Source organism: Anomaloglossus baeobatrachus, chromosome 8, assembly GCF_048569485.1.
Source record: "Anomaloglossus baeobatrachus isolate aAnoBae1 chromosome 8, aAnoBae1.hap1, whole genome shotgun sequence".
Taxonomy (NCBI): domain Eukaryota; kingdom Metazoa; phylum Chordata; class Amphibia; order Anura; family Aromobatidae; genus Anomaloglossus; species Anomaloglossus baeobatrachus.
This window is the reverse complement of record NC_134360.1, coordinates 59,381,233-59,407,429: the sequence shown is the minus strand read 5'-3', so window position 1 is coordinate 59,407,429 and position 26,197 is coordinate 59,381,233. Positions and strand designations below refer to the sequence as shown.

General features: G+C 53.3%; 1 protein-coding gene across 2 annotated transcripts; it reads right to left on the bottom strand.

Annotated features, from left to right (window-relative positions):
* Nucleotides 1-3,646: 3,646 nt before the first annotated feature.
* IP6K1 (inositol hexakisphosphate kinase 1) lies at nucleotides 3,647-18,489 on the bottom strand. 2 transcript variants are annotated; one of them, XM_075321696.1, is made up of 6 exons: nucleotides 18,361-18,489; nucleotides 8,393-8,734; nucleotides 7,914-8,121; nucleotides 7,374-7,555; nucleotides 7,115-7,290; nucleotides 3,647-6,957 (listed from the first exon to the last, which is right to left on the bottom strand). In XM_075321696.1, exons 2-6 carry the CDS (start codon nucleotides 8,613-8,615, stop codon nucleotides 6,541-6,543), a joined length of 1,206 nt encoding a protein of 401 aa, XP_075177811.1. In that variant the 5' UTR covers nucleotides 8,616-8,734; nucleotides 18,361-18,489; the 3' UTR covers nucleotides 3,647-6,540. The 2 variants fall into 2 exon arrangements, with proteins under 2 accessions (XP_075177811.1, XP_075177812.1); XM_075321697.1 differs by having other exon boundaries at nucleotides 18,368-18,489.
* Nucleotides 18,490-26,197: the final 7,708 nt, after the last annotated feature.

Genomic DNA, 26,197 nt, shown 5'->3' with positions numbered 1-26,197 from the left:
GAAGCCTGGGAAGTTAAGGCAACCATTTCGGGCATAGAGTCCCTGGTGAGGGAATGCATCTCCGCCAGAGAAGCAGAGACTGCCTTAAGAGCCCACACTGCTGCAAAAGATGGGGAGAACAAGGCCCCTGCCGCCTCATATACAGATTTGGCCAGAAGGTCAACCTGGCGGTCAGTGGGATCCTTAAGTGAGGTGCCATCGGCCACAGATACAACTGTCCGGGCTGAGATTCTAGACACCGGAGGATCTACCTTTGGTGAATGAGCCCACTCCTTGACCACTTCTGGTGGAAAGGGAAAACGGTCATCAGAACTACGCTTTGGGAAGAGTTTGTCAGGACAGGCCCTGGGCTTGGTCACAGTGGCCTGAAAACTGGAGTGGTTAAAAAACATACTCCTTGCTCTCTTAGGTGAGGTAAACTGGTGTTTTTCTACCAGAGAGGCTTGGTCCTCTGACACTGGTGGATTGAGGTCCAGTACGGAATTAATGGACGCAATCAAGTCACTAACATCCGCATCACCTTCAGATAGATCAATGGGGTACATAGAGGTAGCGTCCGAGCCCACAGTAAAGGCATCCTCCTCGCCCTGCAAATCAGCTCGTGAATCAGAGCCGTGGTAAGAGGAAGGAGAAGAGTCCCTGCGTCTCCGTTTAGGAGGACGGGGTCCGGGAACAGATAAAAAATCCTCTGTGAGCTCTGCAGAGCGAGTCGGAGCAGCAGAGGCACCCTGAGAAGGGGGCTGATGCATGGTCAGCAGAGTCTGGGACAGCTGTCCCATGGAGTCGGCAAAGGACTGGGAGATAGCTTTAGAAAACGATGCTACCCAAGCCGGGGGTTCAGCCACCGGGGCCGGAGCAGCCGGAGGGACCCCTGGGGAGACTCCAGGCTGAGGCACCTCCATGTTAGCGCAGGCATCACAATGTGGATATGTGCTCGGTTCAGGCAGAATGAGCTGACATGCAGTGCATATAGAGTAAAGCCTTGCAGCCTTGCTCCTAGTGAGAGACATGCTGCTGAGGTGGAGGCTCTGCAGTAAAGAATACACTCCTTCAGAATGACCCCCAGAGAGTGTATAATAAAGCCCACAACCAGAGGTTGTGGCTTACCAGACCGCCTTTTTGTGTGCCCTCCGGATTCCACAGCTTGGACCCCCAGACAGATGCAGTAGCTGCAGCAGCCAGCACCGATCAGTGTGTGAACGCTGATAAAATGGCGTCGGAGTGAGGGGGGGGCGGGGTTTAGTCCAAGAGCGGGAACCGGAGGGCCAAGGGGAATACAGGGGAGGGAAACATCTCCTCAGAGAGGAGTGTCCTCCCCTCTGCTGAACGGCCGGTGGGCGGCGCCGCACTGCTCCCCTGCATGACTGACATGCAGGGGCACTGAAAACGAAACTAGGCCGCATCTGAAGCCGGGGCCTAGATTTTCCCATGCGGCCGACGAGCAGGCACCCTCGGCGCGGTTCTCAGGAAAAAAACAGAGAACCGGCCGGAAATCACAACAAAGTGAAATAACACACTCTCCCCACAATAAATGTACAAGGGACCCCTCAATAACGTCTCAATACTTAGCTTATGAGACGCAGGGCCAGGTCCCTGAGGGGTGAGCGCTCCGTCCGGCAGGGTCCTGAAAGGGCTGCGGATGGAGACCGGTCTCCAGCAAAGCAGTGAGAACCGTGATGGCTCCCACTTCAAGCCAGAGCCTCAGGGGATGGTGAAGGAGCACGGCATGTAAGGCTCCAGCCTTGTAAAATCAACCTTAACAGCACCGCTGACACAGTGGGGTGAGAAGGGACATGCCGGGAGTCCAGATTGGACCCGCTTTTCTTCCAAATCTTTGAAATCAAAAATCAAAAATCAGATGAGAATGCATGTGTGTGTGTGACCTCCTGAACACAAAGCATTGAACTGGTTGGAATTGTCACCCAGGGGGTGTATATGCTTGGAGGGAGGAGCTACACTTTTGGTGTAGTACTTTGTGTGTCCTCCGGAGGCAGAAGCTATACACCCATGGCCTGGGTCTCCCATAAGGAACGATGAAGAAAAGTGTGGTAGAAAAAGGTTCACAAGCAACCGGGATAACCGCAGCCTTGATAGGCTTAAGAAAAGTCCATTCAAAAATTTGGGGGAGATTCACAAGGAGTAGACGCTGCTGGAGTCAGTGCTTCAAGAGCCACCACACACAGACGTATCCAGGACATGGGCTACAAGTGTCACATTCCTTGTGTCACCACTCATGACCAATAGACAACACCAGAAGCATCTTACCTGGGCCAAGGAGAAAAAGAACTGGACTGTTCTCAGTGTCCAAGGTGTCTCCACAATCAGTGATGGTTTGGGGAGCCATGTCATCTTCTGGTGCAGCTCCACTGTGTTTTATCAAGACCAATGTCAGCGCAACCGTCTACCAGGAAATGTTTAGAGCACTTCATGCTTCCCTCTGCCGACAAGCTTTTTGGAGATGGAAATTTCATTTTCCAGCAGGACTTGGCCCCTGTCCACACTGCCAAAAGTACCAATACCTGGTTTACTAATCACAGTATCACTGGGCTTGATTGGCCAGCAAACTCGCCTGACCTAAACCCCATAGAGAATCTATGAGAGACACCAGACCCAACAATGCAGACGAGCTGAAGGCTGCTATCAAAGCAACCTGGGCTTCCATAACACCTCAGCAGTGCCACAGGCTGATCGCCTCCATGCCACATTGCCGCATTGATGCAGTAATTCATGCAAAAGGAGCCACAGCCAAGTATTGAGGCATTTACTGTACAGACTTTTCAGGAGGCGCCAACATTTCTGAGTATAAAATAATTTTTTCAGTTGGTCTTATATAATATTCTAATTTTCTGAGATAATGACTTTTGGGTTTTCATTGGCTGTAAGCCATAATCATCACCATTAACAGAAATAAACCCCTCTGTGTGTAATGACTCTATAAAATATATAGGAATAGATCCCTCTGTGTGTAATGACTCTATAACAGAGAGTAGTAGAGAATGGGTTTCACAGCCGCGCCAAAAGACTACTGGATTCTTCATGGGATTTGATGATTCTTTGCTGGTTTGTCCTGAAGAAGGGAGCTGTGTTCTCCTGAAACGCGTAGACTTGACCTGTTATGAAATAAAAGAAACATTAATCTGAGAAGAATCCAGTAGTCTTTTGGCGCGGCTGTGAAACCCATTCTCTACTACTCTCTGTTATCTGCCTCATGGGGACCGCTGCCGGGACTTGGTGTTACATGCTGCTATAGGTGTTGTGACTGTCACAACCCGAATTGGTGAGTAGGATTATTCTTTGCTTCACCCTATATATATTGGGGTAAGACCCTATTGCGCTTTCTTTTTCCACAGTTTTCACTCATATGTAATGACTCTATAAAATATATAGGAATAGATCCCTCTGTGTGTAATGACTCTATATAATATATGCATTTCCCTTTTTGTAGTGAATTACTGAAATAAATTAACTTTTTGAGGATATTCTAATTTATTGAGATGCACCTGTACATGCTGTATTATACTCCAGAGCTGTGCTCACTATTCTGCTGGTGCAGTCACTGTGTACATTCATTACATTCATTACTTTTCCTGTATTTTGCTCCAGAGCTGCGCTTCTCCCGTGGATACGGACATGGTATAACACGGAGTTGATTTAGTGATTATTGTTTATTTAGAAAAACAGGTGACACATCCAATAAATCTGGGAAAACAGTCAGTGAGGAGGTTTTGGGGGAGTCAAACATCCGGATATTTTATCATTGCGCAAAATGATTTGTGGGACTTTGTTCTGGCGCTTACACTGGTTTTCGGTGGCAGCGGACCAGGCAGTGTGGCGCCTCTTCTGACTGCCCCTGCGCCGTTGTGACCAGGGTCCGTGAATCTTTTTGCTCACTTTACTCTTGACCTATGAATGTTGCGACCTCTAAAAACATATAAGGCGTCACTGATAGCGAGGGGGGACTTAGCACACTGCTTCGCTCCTGGCGCCCCGGTTCCTCATCACGCACCTGCCCTCTGTACACAATAAAAATGAACATAAAAGAAAAAGACCCCGCAGCGATGGCTCCGGCAGAGGCTACGGTTTTATGGCTTTTCAGGTATGAAGCTCGTTACTGCTGATCCTACATGACAGCACAAACCCCCCTCCCTATAGAATCGGGGTGGCAGAGACAAAACTGCAAATGTCTTACTGCTGGTTACCCTGGAATCTAAATCTCCACGCCCGAGGAGTAATGGTTACCCTCCTGAGCTGCAGACACAGTTCTGCCCTGTCCTCCAGTCACCTCTAGAGCTGCAGACACAGTTCTGCATGTAAACACATGTATTCACCTGTGCCAGTGCCATGCCCGCGGTGTCTGCTGCAGCTTGTGTGGTGTGATCGCTTCCCTGCTACCAGTCGCTCAAGATATGAGGCAGAACTATGCCTGCAGCTCTAGAGGTGACTGGAGGACTGTGCCTGCAGCTCTAGAGGTAACTGGAGGACAGGGCAGCACCTTTTAAGAAAGAGACGTTTAAGTAGTAGATAACCCCTGTCATTACATCAGGGATGGGGTTGATCTCAAGACACTACAGAGAAGAAGCAATGGCCCCCCTGCAGATCCTGGAGTGGTCTCCATCTCACGCCTGCAGTGCAGGCCAATCACTGCAAGTCAACGGATCCCTTTAAATAATCGGGTACATGCAGCAATCAGCCACAGAAGTACAGTGAGACACCCCTAATATATATATATACGCAGATACCACCCAAATATACTGACACCCCCAGGCACACCGCAGTGCCCCAGTAATATCCCAATACCCTCCACAGTACCCCAGAAATACACCACAGTACCCCAGTAATATGCAGATACTGCACCCGAGAGTACAATGCACTACCCTGGTAATACGCCAATACTCTCCCCCACTGAGGAGACACCGCAGTATCCTGGTAGTACACTGAGATGTCGTAGTACCCCTAGAATCCACCGAGGATATACCGCAGTAACTTGGGCCTCCGCCGAATCTCGCCTGAGAATGCACCACAGTACCCCAGGAATATGTACAGACTTCCCTGAGGATACACCACAGTTCCCTGGGAATCCACAGAGGCTACACAACAGTACCCCAGGAATATGTACAGACTTCCCTGAGGATACACCACAGTTCCCTGGGAATCCACAGAGGCTACACAACAGTACCCCAGGAATACGCACAGACTTCCCTGAGGATACACTGCAGTTCCCTGGGAATCCACAGAAGATACACCACAGTACCCCAGGAATACACAGACTTCCCTGAGAATACAACACAATACCCTGGGAATAATGGGAATACACCAAGACTGCCCCCGAGGATACATCACAGGATTCCGCAGAAACTCCCCTGAGGATACACCACCCCAGGAATAAATACATGACCCCGATAACACACCAGGATAGAAGGGTAAGATGGCGGTTCAGAGCGGATGGAGATTTCTCTCTATATACAGCCGCCTCTGCGATTGGAGGGGGGAGGGGTAAATGGCGGTTTGACGAGGGGGTGGAATATTTTCTACATTTTGATTTTTACTACAAGCGAACAATTTTCCACAGGAAAACCATTCCTAATGTGCCGGCGCCTGCAGGTTCGGGGCAGCAGCCACTTCTCTATTCACCTTCAGTCTTCCTTAGGAAGAACATCCTGAAACTGACACAGTCATTAATACAGAGCCGGTGGCTCTGGTCATACCTCAGCAAACAATATGGCCGCCGCCCACGGAGCCCGCTGCACCCTACAAATGAGGAAACTGCTGCGAAACGGAGAAAAATCAGCGAAGAGCGAGAGCGTCAGCCGACCTGGATACAACTCATCCTGAGACTTGGCGGCACTGGCAGCCATGTTGTCGCCAATTTGCAGATTTTGGCTTTCAAAAGCATAAAAACTTATCATAAAGCTGCAAGATACAAATAACAAAAAAACAAAGTAAAGGTCAGAGGTCACGGGTCAGGACGAGTTCCCACCTGCAAGCTACATTGTGCTGTCCCCCCTCCCAAAGTAACGCACCTCCTTCATTGTAAATGACTCAGAGACAAGGAAATCATGGACATGTAACCTCTGCGGCTCCAGAGCGGCCGACGTCACTGCACACAGACAAGCGTGGGTGATAGAGCTCTAATATATAGATCTGATATATACGGATATAGAAATATATACATTTATGTGGAATGGGGCTGCTGTCTGCTGCCTGACAGGAAGTGTCGCCATGATGCTGTGATGTCACTTCCTGTCTCCCGCTACAGCGCTGAAATTCTGGAAGGACGGCCCGAGGGGTGCTGCTCCGATGAGGTCTCTGCATCTAGTGGTTCTTGCCATTAGAGAGGTGATCGATCTGTGGCAGAGGTGGAGCCTGGTCCTCGGTACGTCCATCGTATGGCTCACCCCAGGATGATGATGATGAGAGGGCGAGGACCCTCAGAGCAGCTATTATTGTGCGTTTCTCAGCCATTCCCCATCATGACTCTTCCCGCAGGCGGAAATGACGGAGGATGGGGTACAAAGGATAACGCTGATCTCCAGCCGCCCGCTACTGGCTGTCGTCTCGGATGAGCTCCAGGATACTGATCAGGTTGCGCAGACCCAGCACGTAACCCTTGTCCGGCCCGTCGTGCACCATCAGATCATCGCGGAAGCCTTTGTATGTGCTGTGGGCGAAGTCAATCATGCGGACGTCCACCTTGGGGGAGGTTTCCTGAGCCGGGGGGCGGCCGACTCCATCGTAGATTATGAGCAGCGAGCTGGAGTAGAAGCGGTACGAGGCCTGGATTTCCAGCACGGAGATCAAACGCTTCAGTTTGCTCAGGATCAGCTCAAACAAGTCGGTGCGGAGATCAACGCCGTTGTGGAGGTACTGGTACAGGGCCTGTCGGAAACCCTCGGCGCTCAGGCCGCGGCCGTAATACTTATTCAGGCAGAGGTAATGCCCCGTGTTCATCTGGAAGACCTGGAGGAGAGAGTGATTTTGGGTAATAAGTCCCTGAATATTCACCACCTGCAGCCTACACCACGACCAGTGGAGGGAAGGTCCTGACAATAGAGAATATCCCCCCCGGACCGGACATTAACCCTTCCTGCCCTACAATACATCCTGGGAACCGTACCTGCATGCCGCACACCCTCACACCCAGCGTGGCGGATGTGCTCTGCTCGCACTTCTTCATCTGCCGGGCCGCTTTCTCCTCGGATGCGTCATCGCCGTGCTGCCGCGTTCCCATCTTCAGGTCCAGGACACACGGGAACTTGAAATGGTGGACGACGTTCTCCAGCAGCAGAAATTCTGGGGTAGAGTTAAGCCATGACAACACAGGAGGAATACTCTCAACAGATGCTACTACCTACAGGCTGCGCACACAAGGATACTGTACATCTTGCGTTCCTTGGACTCGGAGCGCATGCGGCTCAGCTGCTGCTTGTGGCATCGCAGGCTCCAGGGGTTGTAGCTGATCCGCTCCGAGCTCATCTCGCTGTTACCATCCAGCATCTGAAATGGGACGTCCGACTGCGCCAGGACCTCCAGCTTGGGACTCTTCATCTCTGGGACACTGCAGGAGAAGGGAGTGGGTGAAACAATCCACACAGAGCGAACAAGACCCCCTGAAATACCTCTCACAGGAGGGCAAGGAGTGGTCTCGTTAGAAATGGACCCACACTGTGGTGGTATAGCGGGGTCTGAGCGCAGAGTCTCCCTCACTAAGACATCAATATGGACTGATAATAGTGACTGTCCATGGCTCATCCTAACACCCGGGTCCTAATGAAGCAAAGCTGCAGTGTAAAACATGAGGGAGGGTACTGCCTATAATGTGACTGAGATATGGTCTGATAGGCTCCAGCTATAAATCAGATGGGTCCCCAGCACATGAATATATACAGAGCCCTATGTTAGCACTGGACCGTCACCTCTCGGAGTTCTCCCCGGTAAGAGGTGGCCGTTCATCCTTGTGGTCGGTGCTGCTGGTGCGGTGCAGACTGCGGCGGGAGTGCTTGCGTCTTGGATGGTCCCGGTCAGGAAACTCTTCATGATCGGCTGCCTCACTCTCCACATACGGATAAGCGACTAAATTGATGTAACCGTCGCTGTCACCCTCAAAGCAGACGGACACCACACCTGGTAAGAGAAAGAGCACCGGAAAGTGAGGAACCACACAGGGGACCCCGCAATCCAGCAGCCACATAACACCCCCGTACTGAATCCCTGCCCTGCAACGCCCCCTCCCCCCATGCTGGATTGTATAGCCCTTCCCCCTGGACCACAAAGCCCCTGCCCACAACATTTCACTCATAAGTACAAGTCTCCCCGTCGGGCGAGGTTAGTGTCTAGATTGTCCGCTCCGTGGTGCTGCAGTGTAATACAGAAGGGGGAAATATTGGGATCTCACCTTTATATTCTGGGGTAAACTCCATCATCTCGGGGGGAAGGGACTCGTAAAAACGCTGTTCACGGGAGATGAGGGGCTTGCAGACGGTGTGGTCGTCATAGCGCATCATACTGCTGTGGCCCCCCACCTGATGGATGAACGGCTCCAGCAGGACCCCCCGGCCCCTGTCGCACACTGCGCTCTGGACGAACTTCCCCACTTCCATGGTTTGACAAACACACATTGCGTTGGACGCCCGATGCTCGGCCGGGGCATGGGGAGTGGCGCAGGGGCCGGGCAGTGGTACGGGGGTACTAAAGGACAGCGGCCGCGGCTCCTTCACCTGGGAATCACTCCTCGGATCTGAGGGAGAGCAAAAAAAAAAAAAAAAAAACAATAAAAAAAACAGATAAGAGAGACTGAAAGCAGAAGTGAAGTATGCTGGGACTTGTAGTACTTGTAGGGGGCACCACCTCTCAGACCGCAGAACTCCTGAATGGCAGAGGCATTCGTGGAAGGAGAGCGGCTGTGACACAGCGGCCGGCGGATATATCACAAAGATCATGTGACGGATCAAATACCCTGCAGAAAACTTTCCGGTGAACCCCAGCGACGTCCGGATCATGTCACCAGAGCTCAGTGGACGGGCAGAGGAAAGTGGCAGTGTGGAGGCCCCGAAACTCTGTCATTAAGAACATTAAAAGGTCTGTGGAATTTGATTCAGTCACCCCAAAACCAGCTACAGGAAGTGGGCGACAGGACAGCCACAGCGACAACCCCGAGACTATTCATCCCCCCACAGTGACATAGCCGAGCCCTCCGACTACTCATCCTCCCATAGTGACAGAGCCGAGCCCCCTCGACTACTGATCTCCCCCACATTGACAGAGCTGAGCCCCCCTATCTACTCATTCCCCCCCCCCCACAGTAACAGAGCAGAACCCCCGACTACTCATTCCGTTCCACAAGGACAGAGCTGACGAGCCCCCACGAATACTTATTTCCCCCCCCTAGTGACAGAGCCAAGCCGCCCTCACCATGACTACTCATTCCACCTACAGTGACAGAGATGAGCCCTCCCCAACTACTCATTCTGCCCCCCTAACAACTACTCATTACCCCCACAGTGTAGAGCCAAAGCCCCCCTGACTGGTCATCCCTTCCCCAGTGGCAGAGCCGAGCCCCCGACTACTCATCCCGAACCCCAGTGACAGAGCCGAGCCTCCCTGACTACTCAATCCCTCCACGAAAGCTCATTCTCCCTCACAGTGACAGAGCCCCCTCCCCGACTATTTATCCCACCACACTGACAGAGCCAAGCCCTCTGCAACTACCAATTCCCTCCCCAAGTGACAGAGCTGAGCACCCCAACTACTCATTCCACCCAGTGACAGAGCCAAGCCCACCCGAATACTCATTCCCTCCACAGTGACATAGCCATGCTCCCAGACTACTCATCCCCCTCAGAGTGACGGAGCCGAGCCCCCCCCCCCCCGACTACTCATCCCTTCCAGTGACAGAGCCGAGCCCCCCGACTACTCATCCCTTGCAGTGACAGAGCCGAGCCTCCAGACTACTCATCCCTTCCACAGTGACAGAACCGAGCCCCCCCCCCCGACTACTCATCCCTTCCACAGTGACAGAGCCGAGCCCCCCCCGACTACTCATCCCCCCTCACAGTGACCGAGCCGAGCCCCCCCGACTACTCATCCCCCTCACAGTGACAGAGCCGAGCCCCCCCCCCCCCCCCCCCGTCTACTCATCCCTTCCAGTGAGAGCCGAGCCCCCCGACTACTCATCCCTTCCACAGTGACAGAGCCGAGCCCCCCGACTACTCATCCCTTCCAGTGACAGAGCCGAGCCCCCCGACTACTCATCCCTTCCACAGTGACAGAACCGAGTTCCCCCGACTACTCATCCCTTCCACAGTGACAGAACCGAGTTCCCCCGACTACTCATCCCTTCCACAGTGACAGAACCGAGTTCCACCGAATACTCATCCTTTCCACAGTGACAGAGCCGAGCCCCCCGACTACTCATCCCTTCCACAGTGACAGAGCCGAGCCCCCCGACTACTCATCCTTTCCAGTGACAGAGCCGAGCCCCCCGACTACTCATCCCTTCCACAGTGACAGAACCGAGTTCCCCCGACTACTCATCCCTTCCACAGTGACAGAGCCGAGCCCCCCGACTACTCATCCCTTCCACAGTGACAGAGCCGAGCCCCCCGACTACTCATCCCTTCCACAGTGACAGAGCCGAGCCCCCCGACTACTCATCCCTTCCACAGTGACAGAGCCGAGCCCCCCGACTACTCATCCCTTCCACAGTGACAGAACCGAGTTCCCCCGACTACTCATCCCTTCCACAGTGACAGAACAGAGTTCCCCCGACTACTCATCCCTTCCACAGTGACAGAGCCGAGCCCCCCGACTACTCATCCCTTCCACAGTGACAGAGCCGAGACCCCCGACTACTCATCCTTTCCAGTGACAGAGCCGAGCCCCCCGACTACTCATCCCTTCCACAGTGACAGAACCGAGTTCCCCCGACTACTCATCCCTTCCACAGTGACAGAGCCGAGCCCCCCCGACTACTCATCCCTTCCACAGTGACAGAGCCGAGCCCCCCGACTACTCATCCCTTCCACAGTGACAGAGCCGAGCCCCTCCGACTACTCATCCCTTCCACAGTGACAGAGCCGAGCCCCCCGACTACTCATCCCTTCCACAGTGACAGAGCCGAGCCCCTCCGACTACTCATCCCTTCCCCCAACACCTCATCGCCCCCCTCCTCCTATTACACCCCCCCCCCCCAGCTCACCGTCACAGATTTTCATCACCCGTCTTTCCCAAGAGCAGAATTTTCTGTGTCGCTCTCCAGGGACAGATCCCACGCTCCTCTGAGCATCACGGGAAATGACTGAAGCTGAGGAGCAGTAATATTCCCAAAGGGTTAATGGTGCTGGGTGAAGAGTCCGATGGAAAAAGGAACTTGAGGCGGAAAAGTGACTCCTCTGAATTATTAAGAGTCTAGAAGCAAGTTACAGGACGCGGCGGCTGAGCCACCGACACCGGCTGTACGAGACCACGGGACACGGCATAAGTAGAACCACCTCCACCTGCTGCAGGTTGTTACACCGGCCTTGATGAGGCGTACGGTGGATGGCGAGGTGTCCGATTCATCACAAGTCCTCCGTACACCTCATCACACATTACTGTAATCAGGGAGTGCGGTGTAATTTGAGGAGTGGGGTCACCATGCCCCATCACACCTCACCTCAGCCCACCATGTCAGAGGTGTGTGAAAAATTGTAGAAACGCCATAAGCAATAACATTTTTGCACTATGTAACTATTGCACCATTTCAAACCTTTTTACGGTGGCTCCTCCTGTGGGAGCGGTGGTGGAGGATGTATCCACGGCGGCTCCTGCTGTGGGAGAGGTGGTGGGTGGATGTACACACGGTGGCTCCTCCCATGGTAGTGGCAGATGTATCAGTGGTGGCTAATCCTGTGGGAGCAGTGGCGGAGGATGTATCAGATGTGGCTTCTCCTGTGGGAGTGGTGGTGGATATATCTGCAGTAGCACCTCCTGTGGGAGTGGTGGTGGCAGATGTATCCAAGGTGGCTCCTCCTGTGGGAATGGTGGTGGCGGATGCATCTGCTGTGGCTCTTCCTGTTGGAGCAGTGGTGGTGATGCATCGGTAGTGGCGAATATATCCGCGGTGGTTTCTCTCGCGGGAGCGGTGGTGGAGGATTTATCAGCTGTGGCGGCTCCTCCTGTAGGAACGATGGTGGAGGATGTATCCGCGGTGGTTCCTCTTGTGGGAGTGGTGGTGGCAGATGTATTAGCGGTGGCTACTCCTGTGGGAGAGGTGGTGGGCAGATGTATCCGTAATGCCTCCTCCCATAGAAGCAGTGGTGATAGATTATCAGTGGTGGCTAATCCTGTGGGAGCAGTGGCGGAGGATGTATCCCCAGAAGCTCCTCCTGTGGGAGTGGTGGCGGCAGATATATTTGCAGTGCCTCCTCCTGTGGGAGCAGTGGTGGCAGAAGTATGAGAGGCGGCGCCCTCCCATGGGAGCGGTAGCGGATGTATCTGCAAAGACTCCTCCTGTCGGAGCGATGGTGGAGGTGATGCAACTGCGGTGGCTCCTCCTGTGGGAACGGTGGTTGCGGATGTATCTGCTGTGGCTCTTCCTGTGGTAGCAGTAGTGATTATGTATCTGCCGAGGCGGATATATCTTTGGCGACTCCTCCCATGGGAGCGGTGGTGGCGGGTGCATACGTGGTGGCTCCTCCTGTAGCAGCGGTGGTGGGGGGATACATCCTTGGTGGCTCCTCCTGTGAGAGCGGTGGTGGAGGATGTATCCGCGGTGGCTCCTCCTGTGAGAGCGGTGGTGGAGGATGTATCCGCGGTGGCTCCTCCTGTGAGAGCGGTGGTGGAGGATGTATCCGCGGTGGCTCCTCCTGTGAGAGCGGTGGTGGAGGATGTATCCGCGGTGGCTCCTCCTGTGAGAGCGGTGGTGGAGGATGTATCCGCGGTGGCTCCTCCTGTGAGAGCGGTGGTGGAGGATGTATCCGCGGTGGCTCCTCCTGTGAGAGCGGTGGTGGAGGATGTATCCGCGGTGGCTCCTCCTGTGAGAGCGGTGGTGGAGGATGTATCCGCGGTGGCTCCTCCTGTGAGAGCGGTGGTGGAGGATGTATCCGCGGTGGCTCCTCCTGTGAGAGCGGTGGTGGAGGATGTATCCGCAGTGGCTCCTCCTGTGAGAGCGGTGGTGGAGGATGTATCCGCAGTGGCTCCTCCTGTGAGAGCGGTGGTGGAGGATGTATCCGCAGTGGCTCCTCCTGTGAGAGCGGTGGTGGAGGATGTATCCGCAGTGGCTCCTCCTGTGAGAGCGGTGGTGGAGGATGTATCCGCAGTGACTCCTCCTGTGAGAGCGGTGGTGGAGGATGTATCCGCAGTGACTCCTCCTGTGAGAGCGGTGGTGGAGGATGTATCCGCAGTGACTCCTCCTGTGAGAGCGGTGGTGGAGGATGTATCCGCAGTGACTCCTCCTGTGAGAGCGGTGGTGGAGGATGTATCCGCAGTGACTCCTCCTGTGAGAGCGGTGGTGGAGGATGTATCCGCAGTGACTCCTCCTGTGAGAGCGGTGGTGGAGGATGTATCCGCAGTGACTCCTCCTGTGAGAGCGGTGGTGGAGGATGTATCCGCAGTGACTCCTCCTGTGAGAGCGGTGGTGGAGGATGTATCCGCAGTGACTCCTCCTGTGAGAGCGGTGGTGGAGGATGTATCCGCAGTGACTCCTCCTGTGAGAGCGGTGGTGGAGGATGTATCCGCAGTGACTCCTCCTGTGAGAGCGGTGGTGGAGGATGTATCCGCAGTGACTCCTCCTGTGAGAGCGGTGGTGGAGGATGTATCCGCAGTGACTCCTCCTGTGAGAGCGGTGGTGGAGGATGTATCCGCAGTGACTCCTCCTGTGAGAGCGGTGGTGGAGGATGTATCCGCAGTGACTCCTCCTGTGAGAGCGGTGGTGGAGGATGTATCCGCAGTGACTCCTCCTGTGAGAGCGGTGGTGGAGGATGTATCCGCAGTGACTCCTCCTGTGAGAGCGGTGGTGGAGGATGTATCCGCAGTGACTCCTCCTGTGAGAGCGGTGGTGGAGGATGTATCCGCAGTGACTCCTCCTGTGAGAGCGGTGGTGGAGGATGTATCCGCAGTGACTCCTCCTGTGAGAGCGGTGGTGGAGGATGTATCCGCAGTGACTCCTCCTGTGAGAGCGGTGGTGGAGGATGTATCCGCAGTGACTCCTCCTGTGAGAGCGGTGGTGGAGGATGTATCCGCAGTGACTCCTCCTGTGAGAGCGGTGGTGGAGGATGTATCCGCAGTGACTCCTCCTGTGAGAGCGGTGGTGGAGGATGTATCCGCAGTGACTCCTCCTGTGAGAGCGGTGGTGGAGGATGTATCCGCAGTGACTCCTCCTGTGAGAGCGGTGGTGGAGGATGTATCCGCAGTGACTCCTCCTGTGAGAGCGGTGGTGGAGGATGTATCCGCAGTGACTCCTCCTGTGAGAGCGGTGGTGGAGGATGTATCCGCAGTGACTCCTCCTGTGAGAGCGGTGGTGGAGGATGTATCCGCAGTGACTCCTCCTGTGAGAGCGGTGGTGGAGGATGTATCCGCAGTGACTCCTCCTGTGAGAGCGGTGGTGGAGGATGTATCCGCAGTGACTCCTCCTGTGAGAGCGGTGGTGGAGGATGTATCCGCAGTGACTCCTCCTGTGAGAGCGGTGGTGGAGGATGTATCCGCAGTGACTCCTCCTGTGAGAGCGGTGGTGGAGGATGTATCCGCAGTGACTCCTCCTGTGAGAGCGGTGGTGGAGGATGTATCCGCAGTGACTCCTCCTGTGAGAGCGGTGGTGGAGGATGTATCCGCAGTGACTCCTCCTGTGAGAGCGGTGGTGGAGGATGTATCCGCAGTGACTCCTCCTGTGAGAGCGGTGGTGGAGGATGTATCCGCAGTGACTCCTCCTGTGAGAGCGGTGGTGGAGGATGTATCCGCAGTGACTCCTCCTGTGAGAGCGGTGGTGGAGGATGTATCCGCAGTGACTCCTCCTGTGAGAGCGGTGGTGGAGGATGTATCCGCAGTGACTCCTCCTGTGAGAGCGGTGGTGGAGGATGTATCCGCAGTGACTCCTCCTGTGAGAGCGGTGGTGGAGGATGTATCCGCAGTGACTCCTCCTGTGAGAGCGGTGGTGGAGGATGTATCCGCAGTGACTCCTCCTGTGAGAGCGGTGGTGGAGGATGTATCCGCAGTGACTCCTCCTGTGAGAGCGGTGGTGGAGGATGTATCCGCAGTGACTCCTCCTGTGAGAGCGGTGGTGGAGGATGTATCCGCAGTGACTCCTCCTGTGAGAGCGGTGGTGGAGGATGTATCCGCAGTGACTCCTCCTGTGAGAGCGGTGGTGGAGGATGTCCCCGCAGTGACTCCTCCTGTGAGAGCGGTGGTGGAGGATGTATCCGCAGTGACTCCTCCTGTGAGAGCGGTGGTGGAGGATGTATCCGCAGTGACTCCTCCTGTGAGAGCGGTGGTGGAGGATGTATCCGCAGTGACTCCTCCTGTGAGAGCGGTGGTGGAGGATGTATCCGCAGTGACTCCTCCTGTGAGAGCGGTGGTGGAGGATGTATCCGCAGTGACTCCTCCTGTGAGAGCGGTGGTGGAGGATGTATCCGCAGTGACTCCTCCTGTGAGAGCGGTGGTGGAGGATGTATCCGCAGTGACTCCTCCTGTGAGAGCGGTGGTGGAGGATGTATCCGCAGTGACTCCTCCTGTGAGAGCGGTGGTGGAGGATGTATCCGCAGTGACTCCTCCTGTGAGAGCGGTGGTGGAGGATGTATCCGCAGTGACTCCTCCTGTGAGAGCGGTGGTGGAGGATGTATCCGCAGTGACTCCTCCTGTGAGAGCGGTGGTGGAGGATGTATCCGCAGTGACTCCTCCTGTGAGAGCGGTGGTGGAGGATGTATCCGCAGTGACTCCTCCTGTGAGAGCGGTGGTGGAGGATGTATCCGCAGTGACTCCTCCTGTGAGAGCGGTGGTGGAGGATGTATCCGCAGTGACTCCTCCTGTGAGAGCGGTGGTGGAGGATGTATCCGCAGTGACTCCTCCTGTGAGAGCGGTGGTGGAGGATGTATCCGCAGTGACTCCTCCTGTGGCAGCGGTGGTGGAGGATGTATCCATTGTGGCTAATATTGTGGGAGAGGTGGTGGGAAGATATACCCATGGTGGCTCTTCCTGTGGGAGAGATGGTGGGCGGATGTCTCCGCAGTGGCTCCTCCCATGGTAGCGGCAGATGTATCAGTGGTGGCTAATCTTGTGGGAGCAGTGGTGGAAAATGTATCCAAGGTGGCTTCTCCTCTGGAAGTGGCGGATATATCTGCGGTGGCACATGTATCCGAGGTGGTTCCTCCTGTGGGAGGGGTGGTGGAGCATGTATCTGCTGAGGTTCCTGTTGGAGCGGTGGTGGTGATGCATTGGTGGTGGTGGATATATCCGCGGTGGATTTTCATGTGGGACCAGTGGTGGAGGATTTATCTGCTGTGGCTCCTCCTGTGAGAGCGGTAGTGGAGGATATATCTGAGGTGGCTCCTCCTGTGGGAAAGATGGTGGGCAGATGTATACACGGTGGCTTCTCCTGTGGGAGATGTGGTGGCGGATGTATCCGCAGTGGCTCCTCACATGGGAGCAGTGGTGGCAAATGTATCAGTGGTGGCCAATCCTACGGGAGAAGTGGCAGGGGATGTATCCCCGGATCTATTTGCAGTGGCTCCTCCTGTGGGAGCTGTGGTGGCAGATGTACGCGAGGTTGCTCTTCCCATGGCGGATGTAACCGTGATGACTCCTCCAGTGGGAGCAACGGTGGTGGCGATGCAACGGTGGTGGCTCCTCCTGTGGGAACGGTGGTGGCGGATGTATCTGCTGTGGCTCTTCCTGTGGGAGCAGTAGTGATGATGTAGCCGCAGTGGCTCCTCCTGTGGTAACGGTGGTGGTGGATATATTTGTGGTGGCTTCTCACGTGGAAGAGATGGTGTGGGCAGTTGTATCCACGGTGGCTTCTCCCGTGGGAGTGGGAGTGGCGGATATATCCGCAATGACTCCTCCTCGTGGGAGCTTTGGTGGTGGATGCATCCGTGATGGCTCCTCCTGTGGGAGCGGTGGTGGCAGATGTATCTCCGGTGGCTCCTCCTGTGGGAGCGGTGGTGGCAGATGTATCTCCGGTGGCTCCTCCTGTGGGAGCGGTGGTGGCAGATGTATCTCCGGTGGCTCCTCCTGTGGGAGCGGTGGTGGCAGATGTATCTCCGGTGGCTCCTCCTGTGGGAGCGGTGGTGGCAGATGTATCTCCGGTGGCTCCTCCTGTGGGAGCGGTGGTGGCAGATGTATCTCCGGTGGCTCCTCCTGTGGGAGCGGTGGTGGCAGATGTATCTCCAGTGGCTCCTCCTGTGGGAGCGGTGGTGGCAGATGTATCTCCGGTGGCTCCTCCTGTGGGAGCGGTGGTGGCAGATGTATCTGCGGTGGCTCCTCCTGTGGGAGCGGTGGTGGCAGATGTATCTGCGGTGGTCATCTCGTGGGAGCGGTGGTGGCAGATGTATCTGCGGTGGTCATCTCGTGGGAGCGGTGGTGGCAGATGTATCTGCGGTGGTCATCTCGTGGGAGCGGTGGTGGCAGACGTATCTGCGGTGGTCATCTCGTGGGAGCGGTGGTGGCAGACGTATCTGCGGTGGTCATCTCGTGGGAGCGGTGGTGGCAGATGTATCTGCGGTGGTCATCTCGTGGGAGCGGTGGTGGCAGACGTATCTGCGGTGGTCATCTCGTGGGAGCGGTGGTGGCAGACGTATCTGCGGTGGTCATCTCGTGGGAGCGGTGGTGGCAGACGTATCTGCGGTGGCTCCTCCTGTGGCAGTGGTGGAGACGCTCATCATCTTTGGTGAGAATGTAACGCAGTGTATCGTGTCCGCTATCTGAGGATCACATGACTCACCCTGTTGATGTCGTGACAGCAAGCAGTGAGACGCAGAAAACACAGAAGCGGCAGCTCGCGCCATCCAATCAGATCGCCCCGCACATTACAGGACACATAACATAAGCAATGCAGACACAGCTGCCCAATTACCTCATGTGCAGCCCCTCCCACACAAGAGCTCCACCCCTGCAACCTCACATTAGCCCCTCCCTCTCAGCAGTCACTCGTAAGCCCCACCCACTACATACTCCGTCACACTGAAGCTCCACCCACTACACCACTCCCTACTGTCACCTGAAGCTCCTCCCACTGTCACCGTGAAGCCCCGCCTACTACGCGGCTCCCTCTAACTAGCGCCTCCCATGAGATGTCCTGCCCCCTGGTTCGTTGTCGCTGATGCCCCCTGTGGTAATGTCATCCCCGTTATCGCCTTATAACCCCTGGATCCCGCCGCTACGCGGCTCCCAGCTCACCCCTCACCGCCTCCGGTTGGGGGCGGCTGCCCGCGGGTGTCTTCTCCAAGACCCGGCTCCTCTCACCCGCTCCGGACCTGTTCAAATCAACAACAAGATGGCGACCAGCCGGGAAAGAGGCGGCTCAGCCATTCGCTGTCATGGCAACACGGTGAACAGGCCACGCCCATTTTAATTTCCTCATCAATAAGAGGAACGCATGAATCCTACGACAGCCGTTAGGCCGCATCTTATTGGCAGGAGTTTGTGTCAGTCATAATCAGTAGCGCCGCCCCTCGCACCCGCTGTCACTCGCTGACAGATCCATTCTCACGGTCACAGTCACATGATCGTTTTTCTGGCGTGTGATTGGCTGGAGTCGAAGCCTGCGGGATGTGAGCTTTGCGGGCGCCCCCTGCTGGTGAATATTACTAATTGCGTCGTGTGAGCAGATGAACGCCCGGAGCTCGCACCTGACCTCACTCGTCCAGAGTGAAGCCACCGGGCACCTCTGCCCGCAGCCACCAGCAGGGGGCGAGCTGAGTTCTCCTTGCGGCTGTAGCAGAAATCACCACCTCTATGGCATGGCGCTATTTTTGGCCGCTGCAGTCTGGGGACCGGACCGGGTTTTTTTGTATCTTGTAAGGCCACGTGCACACATTGAGTGTTTGTTGAGTTTTTTACCTCAATATTTGTAGTCAAAACCAGGAGTGGAACAGTCTAATAGAAACAGGTCGCCACTTCTGTATTCATCACCCACTCATGGTTTTGGCTACAAATACTGAGGTAAAATATTCACCAAATACTCGCTGTGTGCACGTGGCCTAATGGTCTGCGTGGCTCTGTGGTTTGTGCCACGTGCCGGTGTTTGCTGCGCACCCTCACCTCTGCTGTTCCCAGGTGTCACAGGCTGCTTTCACACATCAGTTTTTTGGCATCAGGCACGATTCGGTGAAAAAACTGATGCGACGGATCCGGCGAAAAAACGGATACGTTGCATCAGTTTTTTCCATCAGTTCCTTCAGGTTTTTGACAGATCTGGTGGGATACTGAGCATGCTCAGTTTAAAAAAAATGGATCCAGCAGCCGGATCCATTTTTTGCCGCATTACGCCAGATCCGGCGTCCATAGGCTTCCATTATAAAACACGCCGTATGGCGCCGGATCCGTTTTTTTTTTGCCGGACACAAAAACATTCACTTCAACGTTTCATCCGGCCGCCGGACAAGTAACTTTTGCCGGATCCGTCAAAAAACGGATGAAACGCAAGGCCATCCGGCACAATCCGGCGCTAATGAAAGTCTATGGGGGAAAAAATGGATCCGGCGGCAACAGACGCCGGATCCGTTTTTTCATGTTTTTGCCGGATTGTGCCTATGGCAAAGTTTGGGACGATAATACGGGTAATTCTGGAAGCTGAAATGAAACGATTTTGTTTTTCTGTTTATTTTTCTTTGCTATTACAGAGATATTAGGGTATCTGCCCACAATCAGTGTTTGCAGCATTGTACAGTACAAGCACAGTGGATGGATTTCTAGAAATCCCGTGCCCACTGTGCTTGTTTTTTCCGCAGCAAACACTGACCTGCAGAGCGTCTTTCTAGACCGCAGCATGTCAATTGTATGCTGCGGAATTACATGCGTCCTTCGTAGGGAGAACACAGGGAGAGATCACAGCGAACCCTGATCGTCGGCATAGTCAGCTGCTGTCTCCTGCGGAGGAGACGTGCGACCCCGCAGGTCAGGACTCGAAGCATTATGAACGCAGTGGGTCCTGATCGTGAGCACATACCCTTAGAGATGACAATGTTTGGCAGCTGAGCAGTCCAAGTGGTCGTTACCAGAGAGATGTCAGTGGGGGCGTGTACCTCTGCGAAGCAGAACAAGCCCTCATACTAGCACTAACCATCTGTGCTGTCCCTGCAGCGGTCGAACCGCTCGGATCCGGGGTTGCTATGGCTCGAGGGTCTCCGTACTTGGGGGCTTGCGGCAACTCAAATATAAAGGGGCTATTTACAGGGGATAATAGTTTGTGACGCCACCCGTGGTTCGCGGTATGGGGAGTACCACCGCTGCCGTTGTTGGGAGTACCCGGGGGAGATGGAGTGGGGTAGACAGATGATGTTTCCCTCCACGGGTAGGGGAGACCCTGGGACTCTGCATGGTGGTATGCAGGGGAGCGCAGGGCTAGGCGTTAGCAGGGGATGACCATGTATTCACTCAGACAGCATCGGTGATGAAAAGCAGACTCTGACAACAAGGTAAACCAAGTCTCTGGGTGCCGCTGTCCTCTTAGGGGAGCCCGTCCGGGTATCCGTCCTCTACAGTACTGCCTGATGGTCCGGAGCCTGCCTCCGTGCACAAATTTGAAGTGTTCTGTTGGCCCGTTGGCATAAAGCTGTCCGGGCCCCGCTCCCTACTGTTTGTAGTGGAGCTGTGCTCTCAAGGGCTCACGCTTGAGATTTCTGTGGGCTGCTTGGGTTGGAAAGCCCTATCCCCCTCGTTGCGCTAGTGCCCCTGATCTCTGAGCTTCTTGGGGACAGTCCATGAAGTCACTATCCTCTGCAGGTTAATTGCCAGGTTGCTTGAAGCGACTCCCCGACCTAGGGTCCAGTACCCCGCCGTGCTTTCGGCCCCGGACCAGCTATTGAACTCGAGCTCCTGACCGTCCTCCAATTCTAGGTCCAGGCACCCAGTCCCAATATCCCGCGACCGGGTCTCCGACTCCTCCGGGTCCAGTCCACCGTCTGCAACCCAACTTCTTACTCCCCGGGAGCCACACACTCCCCCTAGCTCCTCACTTCTCGAGGGCTACCACTACACTGACTAAACTTTGCTCTTCACTTACTCTCACGTACTTCCCTCCCACCAGTCTGCCTGACCCCTAGGTGGGCGGCCCTATTCCAGCTCAGCAGCCCACTGGTGTGTCTGACAGGGTGTGGTGTAAGGTGTGATTGGGATTTTGGATGCTGATGGAGGCAGTGCTATAGGTTGGGAGTTCACCCAGAACCATGGGGGTTGAGTCCTGCACTAAGGATAAAGAGAGTGCAGTACCCTGTGATGACCTGACTAGTCCAGGGGCGTCACACATCCATCTGCTCTGCTCCCTGCAGAGTGATAGTGGAGCACAGCCGAGCCGATTGACAAACAGTACTCATCCGCAGTCAGTGTGGGGGTAGGGGCTCATACTGTATACAGTGAGAAGCCATACTGTATATAGAGGGCTATGTAAGGGCTCATACTGTATATAGGAGGCTATGTGAGAGCTCATACTGCATATAAGGGGCTATGTGAGGGGCCGTACTGTATATAGGGCTATGGGAGGAGCCATACTGTATATAGAGGGCTATGTAAGGGCTCATACTGTATATAGGAGGCTATGTGAGAGCTCATACTGCATATAAGGGGCTATGTGAGGGGCCATACTGTATATAGGGGCTATGGGAGGAGCCATACTGTATATAGGGAGCTATGTGAGGGCTCATACTGTATATAGGAGGCTGTGTGTGGGCTCATACTGTATATTGGGGGCTATTCATGCTATATATAGGGAGGCTATATGGAGGTTCATACTGAATATAGGGGCTATGGGGGGATCAATACTGTATGTAGGGAGCTATGTGGGGGACACATGTCACAGGTTCATAGTGTATATAGAGGCTATGTGAGGGCTCATACTGTGTATTGTGGTTATGTGAGGGCTCAACCTGTATATAGGGAGCTATGTAGGGGGCTCATGCTGTATATACAGTAGAAACCAGAAGTTTACTAGAAGTAGTAGCTAAAAAGACACATCTGCAGGTTTTTTCACTATCTGACATGAAAGCAGAATAAACCTTTTCCATTTTACGTCAATTAAGAACCAAAATTATTTATATTTGCCAAATACCAGCATAATAATAAGAGAGAATGTTTTAAGGCATTTTTATTACTTTCTGCAAAGTCAAAAGTTTACATACATTTCACTAGTATTTGGTGCCATTGCCCTGACACTGTATGACGTGGGTCAAACATTTTGGATAGTTTTCCACAAGCTTCTCACAGTAGTTGGTGGAATTTGTGCCCATTCCTCCTGACAGAAGTGGTGTAGCTGAGCCATATTTGTAGGTCGTCTTGCTCGCACCAGCCTTTTCAGCTTTGCCCATAAGTTTTCAATAGAATTGAGATCAGGGCTTTGTAATGGCCACTCCAAAACATTGACTTTGTTATCCTTAATAGAAGGAAAAGATATCGGCACATTCAACGTAAAATAATTTCTTTATTTATTTTCACATGGTATTAAAAAAGTCCATCCATATTTAGAAGACCCTAATCTTTGTTATCCTTAAGTCACCTTGTAACCAGTTTGGCAGTATGCTTCAGGTCATTGTCCATTTAGAAGATCCATTTCCACCCAAGCTTTAAGTTCCTGGCTGATGTCATGATATGTTGCTTCAGTATTCTCACATAATCTTCTTTCCTCATGATGTGAAATTTTGTGAAATGCACCAGTCCCTCCTGCAGAAAAACAACCCCACAACATGATGCTGCCTCCCCCGTGTTTCACAGTTGGGATGGTGTTCTTAGGCTTCAAAGCTTCTCCTTTTTTCCTCCAAACATAACGATGGTCATCATTATGGCCAAACAGTTCAATCTTAGTTTCGGTAGACCACAGGACATGTCTTGAAAAATTAAGGTCTTTTTTATGTGTGCATTTGTAAACATTAATTTGGCTTTTTATGTTTCTTTTGGAGTAATGGCTTCTTCCTGGCAGAGTGGCCTTTCAGCCAATGTTGATAGAGACACAATCTTACCAGTTTCCAGCAGCATCTTCACAAGGTCTTTTGCTTTTGTTCTTGGGTTGATATGCACATGTCTGACCAAAGCACATTCATCTTTGGTAGACAGTCTCCTTCCTGAGCGATATGATGACTGGACATTCCCATCTTGTTTGCACTTGCATATAATTGTTTGTACAGATGAACCCTCGAGGCACCTTCAGGTATCTGGAAAATGGACCCAAGGATGAACCAGACTTGTGCAAGTCCACAATTCTCTTCCTGAGATCTTGGCTGATTTCTTTTGACTTTCCCATGATGCTACACAAAGAAGCAGTGTGTTTCAGGTGTGCATTAAAATACATTCACTGGTGTCTCTAATTAACTCAGATGTTGCCAATAAACCTATCAGAAGCTTCGAATGACATGACATCATCACGTGGGCTGTCCCATATTGTTAAAAGGCATAGTACTCTTAAGGCCCCATCACACACAGAGATAAATCTTTGGCAGATCTGTGGTTGCAGTGAAATCATGGACATATTGTTCCATTTGTACACAGCCACAAACCTGGCACTGATTGTCCACAATTTCACTGCTTCCACAGATCTGCCGCACATTTATCTCTGTGTGTGACAGGACCTTTATTGCATGTAATCTTTTGACTTTGTAAAAAGTAATAAAAATGCCTTAAAACATTCTCTCTCTCATTATTCTGACATTTGGCAAATATAAATTATTTTGGTTCCTAATTGACCTAAAATTGGAAAGGTTTATTCTGATTTCATGTCAGATAGTGAGAAAAACCTGCAGATGTGTCTGTTTAGATAATGTATGGAAACCTCTGGTTTCAACTGTAGAAGCTAAGTGGGGCTCATACTGTATATAAGGAGCTATGTGGTGGCTCATGCTATATATAGTGAGGCTACTGTATGTGGGGCTCATACTGTATATAAGGAGCTATGTGGTGGCTCATGCTATATATAGTGAGGCTACTGTATGTGGGGCTCATACTGTATATAAGGAGCTATGTGGTGGCTCATGCTATATATAGTGAGGCTACTGTATGTGGGGCTCATACTGTATATAGGGGCTATGTGAGGGCTCATGCTATATATAGGGAGACTATGTGGGGGTTCATACTGTATACACAGGCTATGTGGGGGGCTTATTCTGTATTTAGGGAGCTATGTGAAGGCTCATGCTGTATATAGGAGTATGTCAGCATAATTCATTAACTCAATTTTAAGTGAATCAGTTATTATTAATATAAAATAATAATTATAAGTAAAGTTATGGTCTCTTCTGGCCCTTCAAGAAAATTAGTTGCCCACCCCTGCTGTAGAGTGATGACATGCTGAAGCACAGCAGAGCTGAGTGTGACAAACAGCTCTCATCTCCAGCAGTCAGTGTGGGGGGAGGGGCGGTGCTGCAGAGTGATTACATATGCCACGCTCCTCCCTGCACACTGACTGCTGGAGGCAATTAATCACACGCGGCTCTGCTGTGTTCCAGCACATGTCCCACCACCCAAAGGAACGAAGCGGCATCCGACAGCTTTGAAGACATGATGCACCCCTCTTAATAGAGACTATTTCACCATGTTTGCTGAGTCAGATTCGCCTGCTAATGTGTAGTTTCTTGTTCTGCCACGTTGGCGCTCTCTCTGTTGGGATAGATTGACCATTAAAGCCCTTTGTATTGGTTGTAAAGTTTTGCGCTAATTCACGGCTGTTTCAGGAATCATTCACAATGGGGTCAGGGCGATTTATTGTAAGAATGGCATTGGCCGTGAGACTTGGAACAGTGTTTTCGGGCAGTGCTGACACAGTTGAAGTATATATGGTCTTTGTTTCCTGCAGGAAGGGTATGAACATGTGTGATATGGATTGGAGCAAAGAGGATATGTGAGCCAGACAGGTGGGGAGGCATGGCTATCGCAGTGTGACCATGTGTAGGATATGCTGGGTTTCTCACTGTCTAGGGTTAGTTGTAGAAGGTGAGCAATAGGTGGGTGCCATGTGTAGGTGAGGATCAGGCACATGCGCTGCCCCAGGCTCCGACATCGGGCAGATGGTGTCCTGTAACTGCATGATCGCCTACCTTTAGTGGTTATGCCGCCACTGAGAGTGACTAGCAAAGCCAAGGCCGCAGAAGGTTAATGTCGGTTGGTTTGAATGGGTGCAGGACCAGAAGAGTGGGTGCCAAGAGCCAGACTGCCAAGCAGAAGTGCCACACCTGTGAGGTGTGAGAGGGTCTTAGGCACTCAAAGGATTAATTCTTGACAAGCCCTGACTGTCCACCTTTGCTGCTGTGTGTGAGAGCAGAGAAAACCTGAGGCCAGTAAGGTCCACTCCAATATCATGACTTACTGCGAACAGGCCACGTTAGGACTGTGCCATATCATGATATATTGCAAATGTGCTGTACCAGAACTGTGCCATATCATGACCTTTCACAGGTGTGCTATATCAGGACATGCCACAGACCGGCTGTGCCTAAAACATGACATGCCGCAGACCGGCTGTGCCTAAAACATGACATGCCACAGACCGGCTGTGCCTAAAACATGACATGCCGCAGACCGGCTGTGCCCAAATCAGGACATGCCGCAGACCAGCTATGCCCAAATCAGGACATGCCGCAGACCAGCTGTGCCCAAATCAGGACATGCCGCAGACCAGCTGTGCCCAAATCAGGACATGCCGCAGACCGGCTGTGCCCAAATCAGGACATGCCGCAGACCAGCTGTGCCCAAATCAGGACATGCCGCAGACCGGCTGTGCCCAAATCAGGACATGCCGCAGACCGGCTGTGCCCAAATCAGGACATGCCGCAGACCGGCTGTGCCCAAATCATGACATGCCGCAGACAGTCTGTGCCCAAATCATGACATGCCGCAGACAGTCTGTGCCCAAATCAGGACATGCCGCAGACCGGCTGTGCCCAAATCAGGACATGCCGCAGACCGGCTATGCCCAAATCAGGACATGCCGCAGACCAGCTGTGCCCAAATCAGGACATGCCACAGACCAGCTGTGCCCAAATCAGGACATGCCGCAGACCGGCTGTGCCCAAATCAGGACATGCCGCAAACCGGC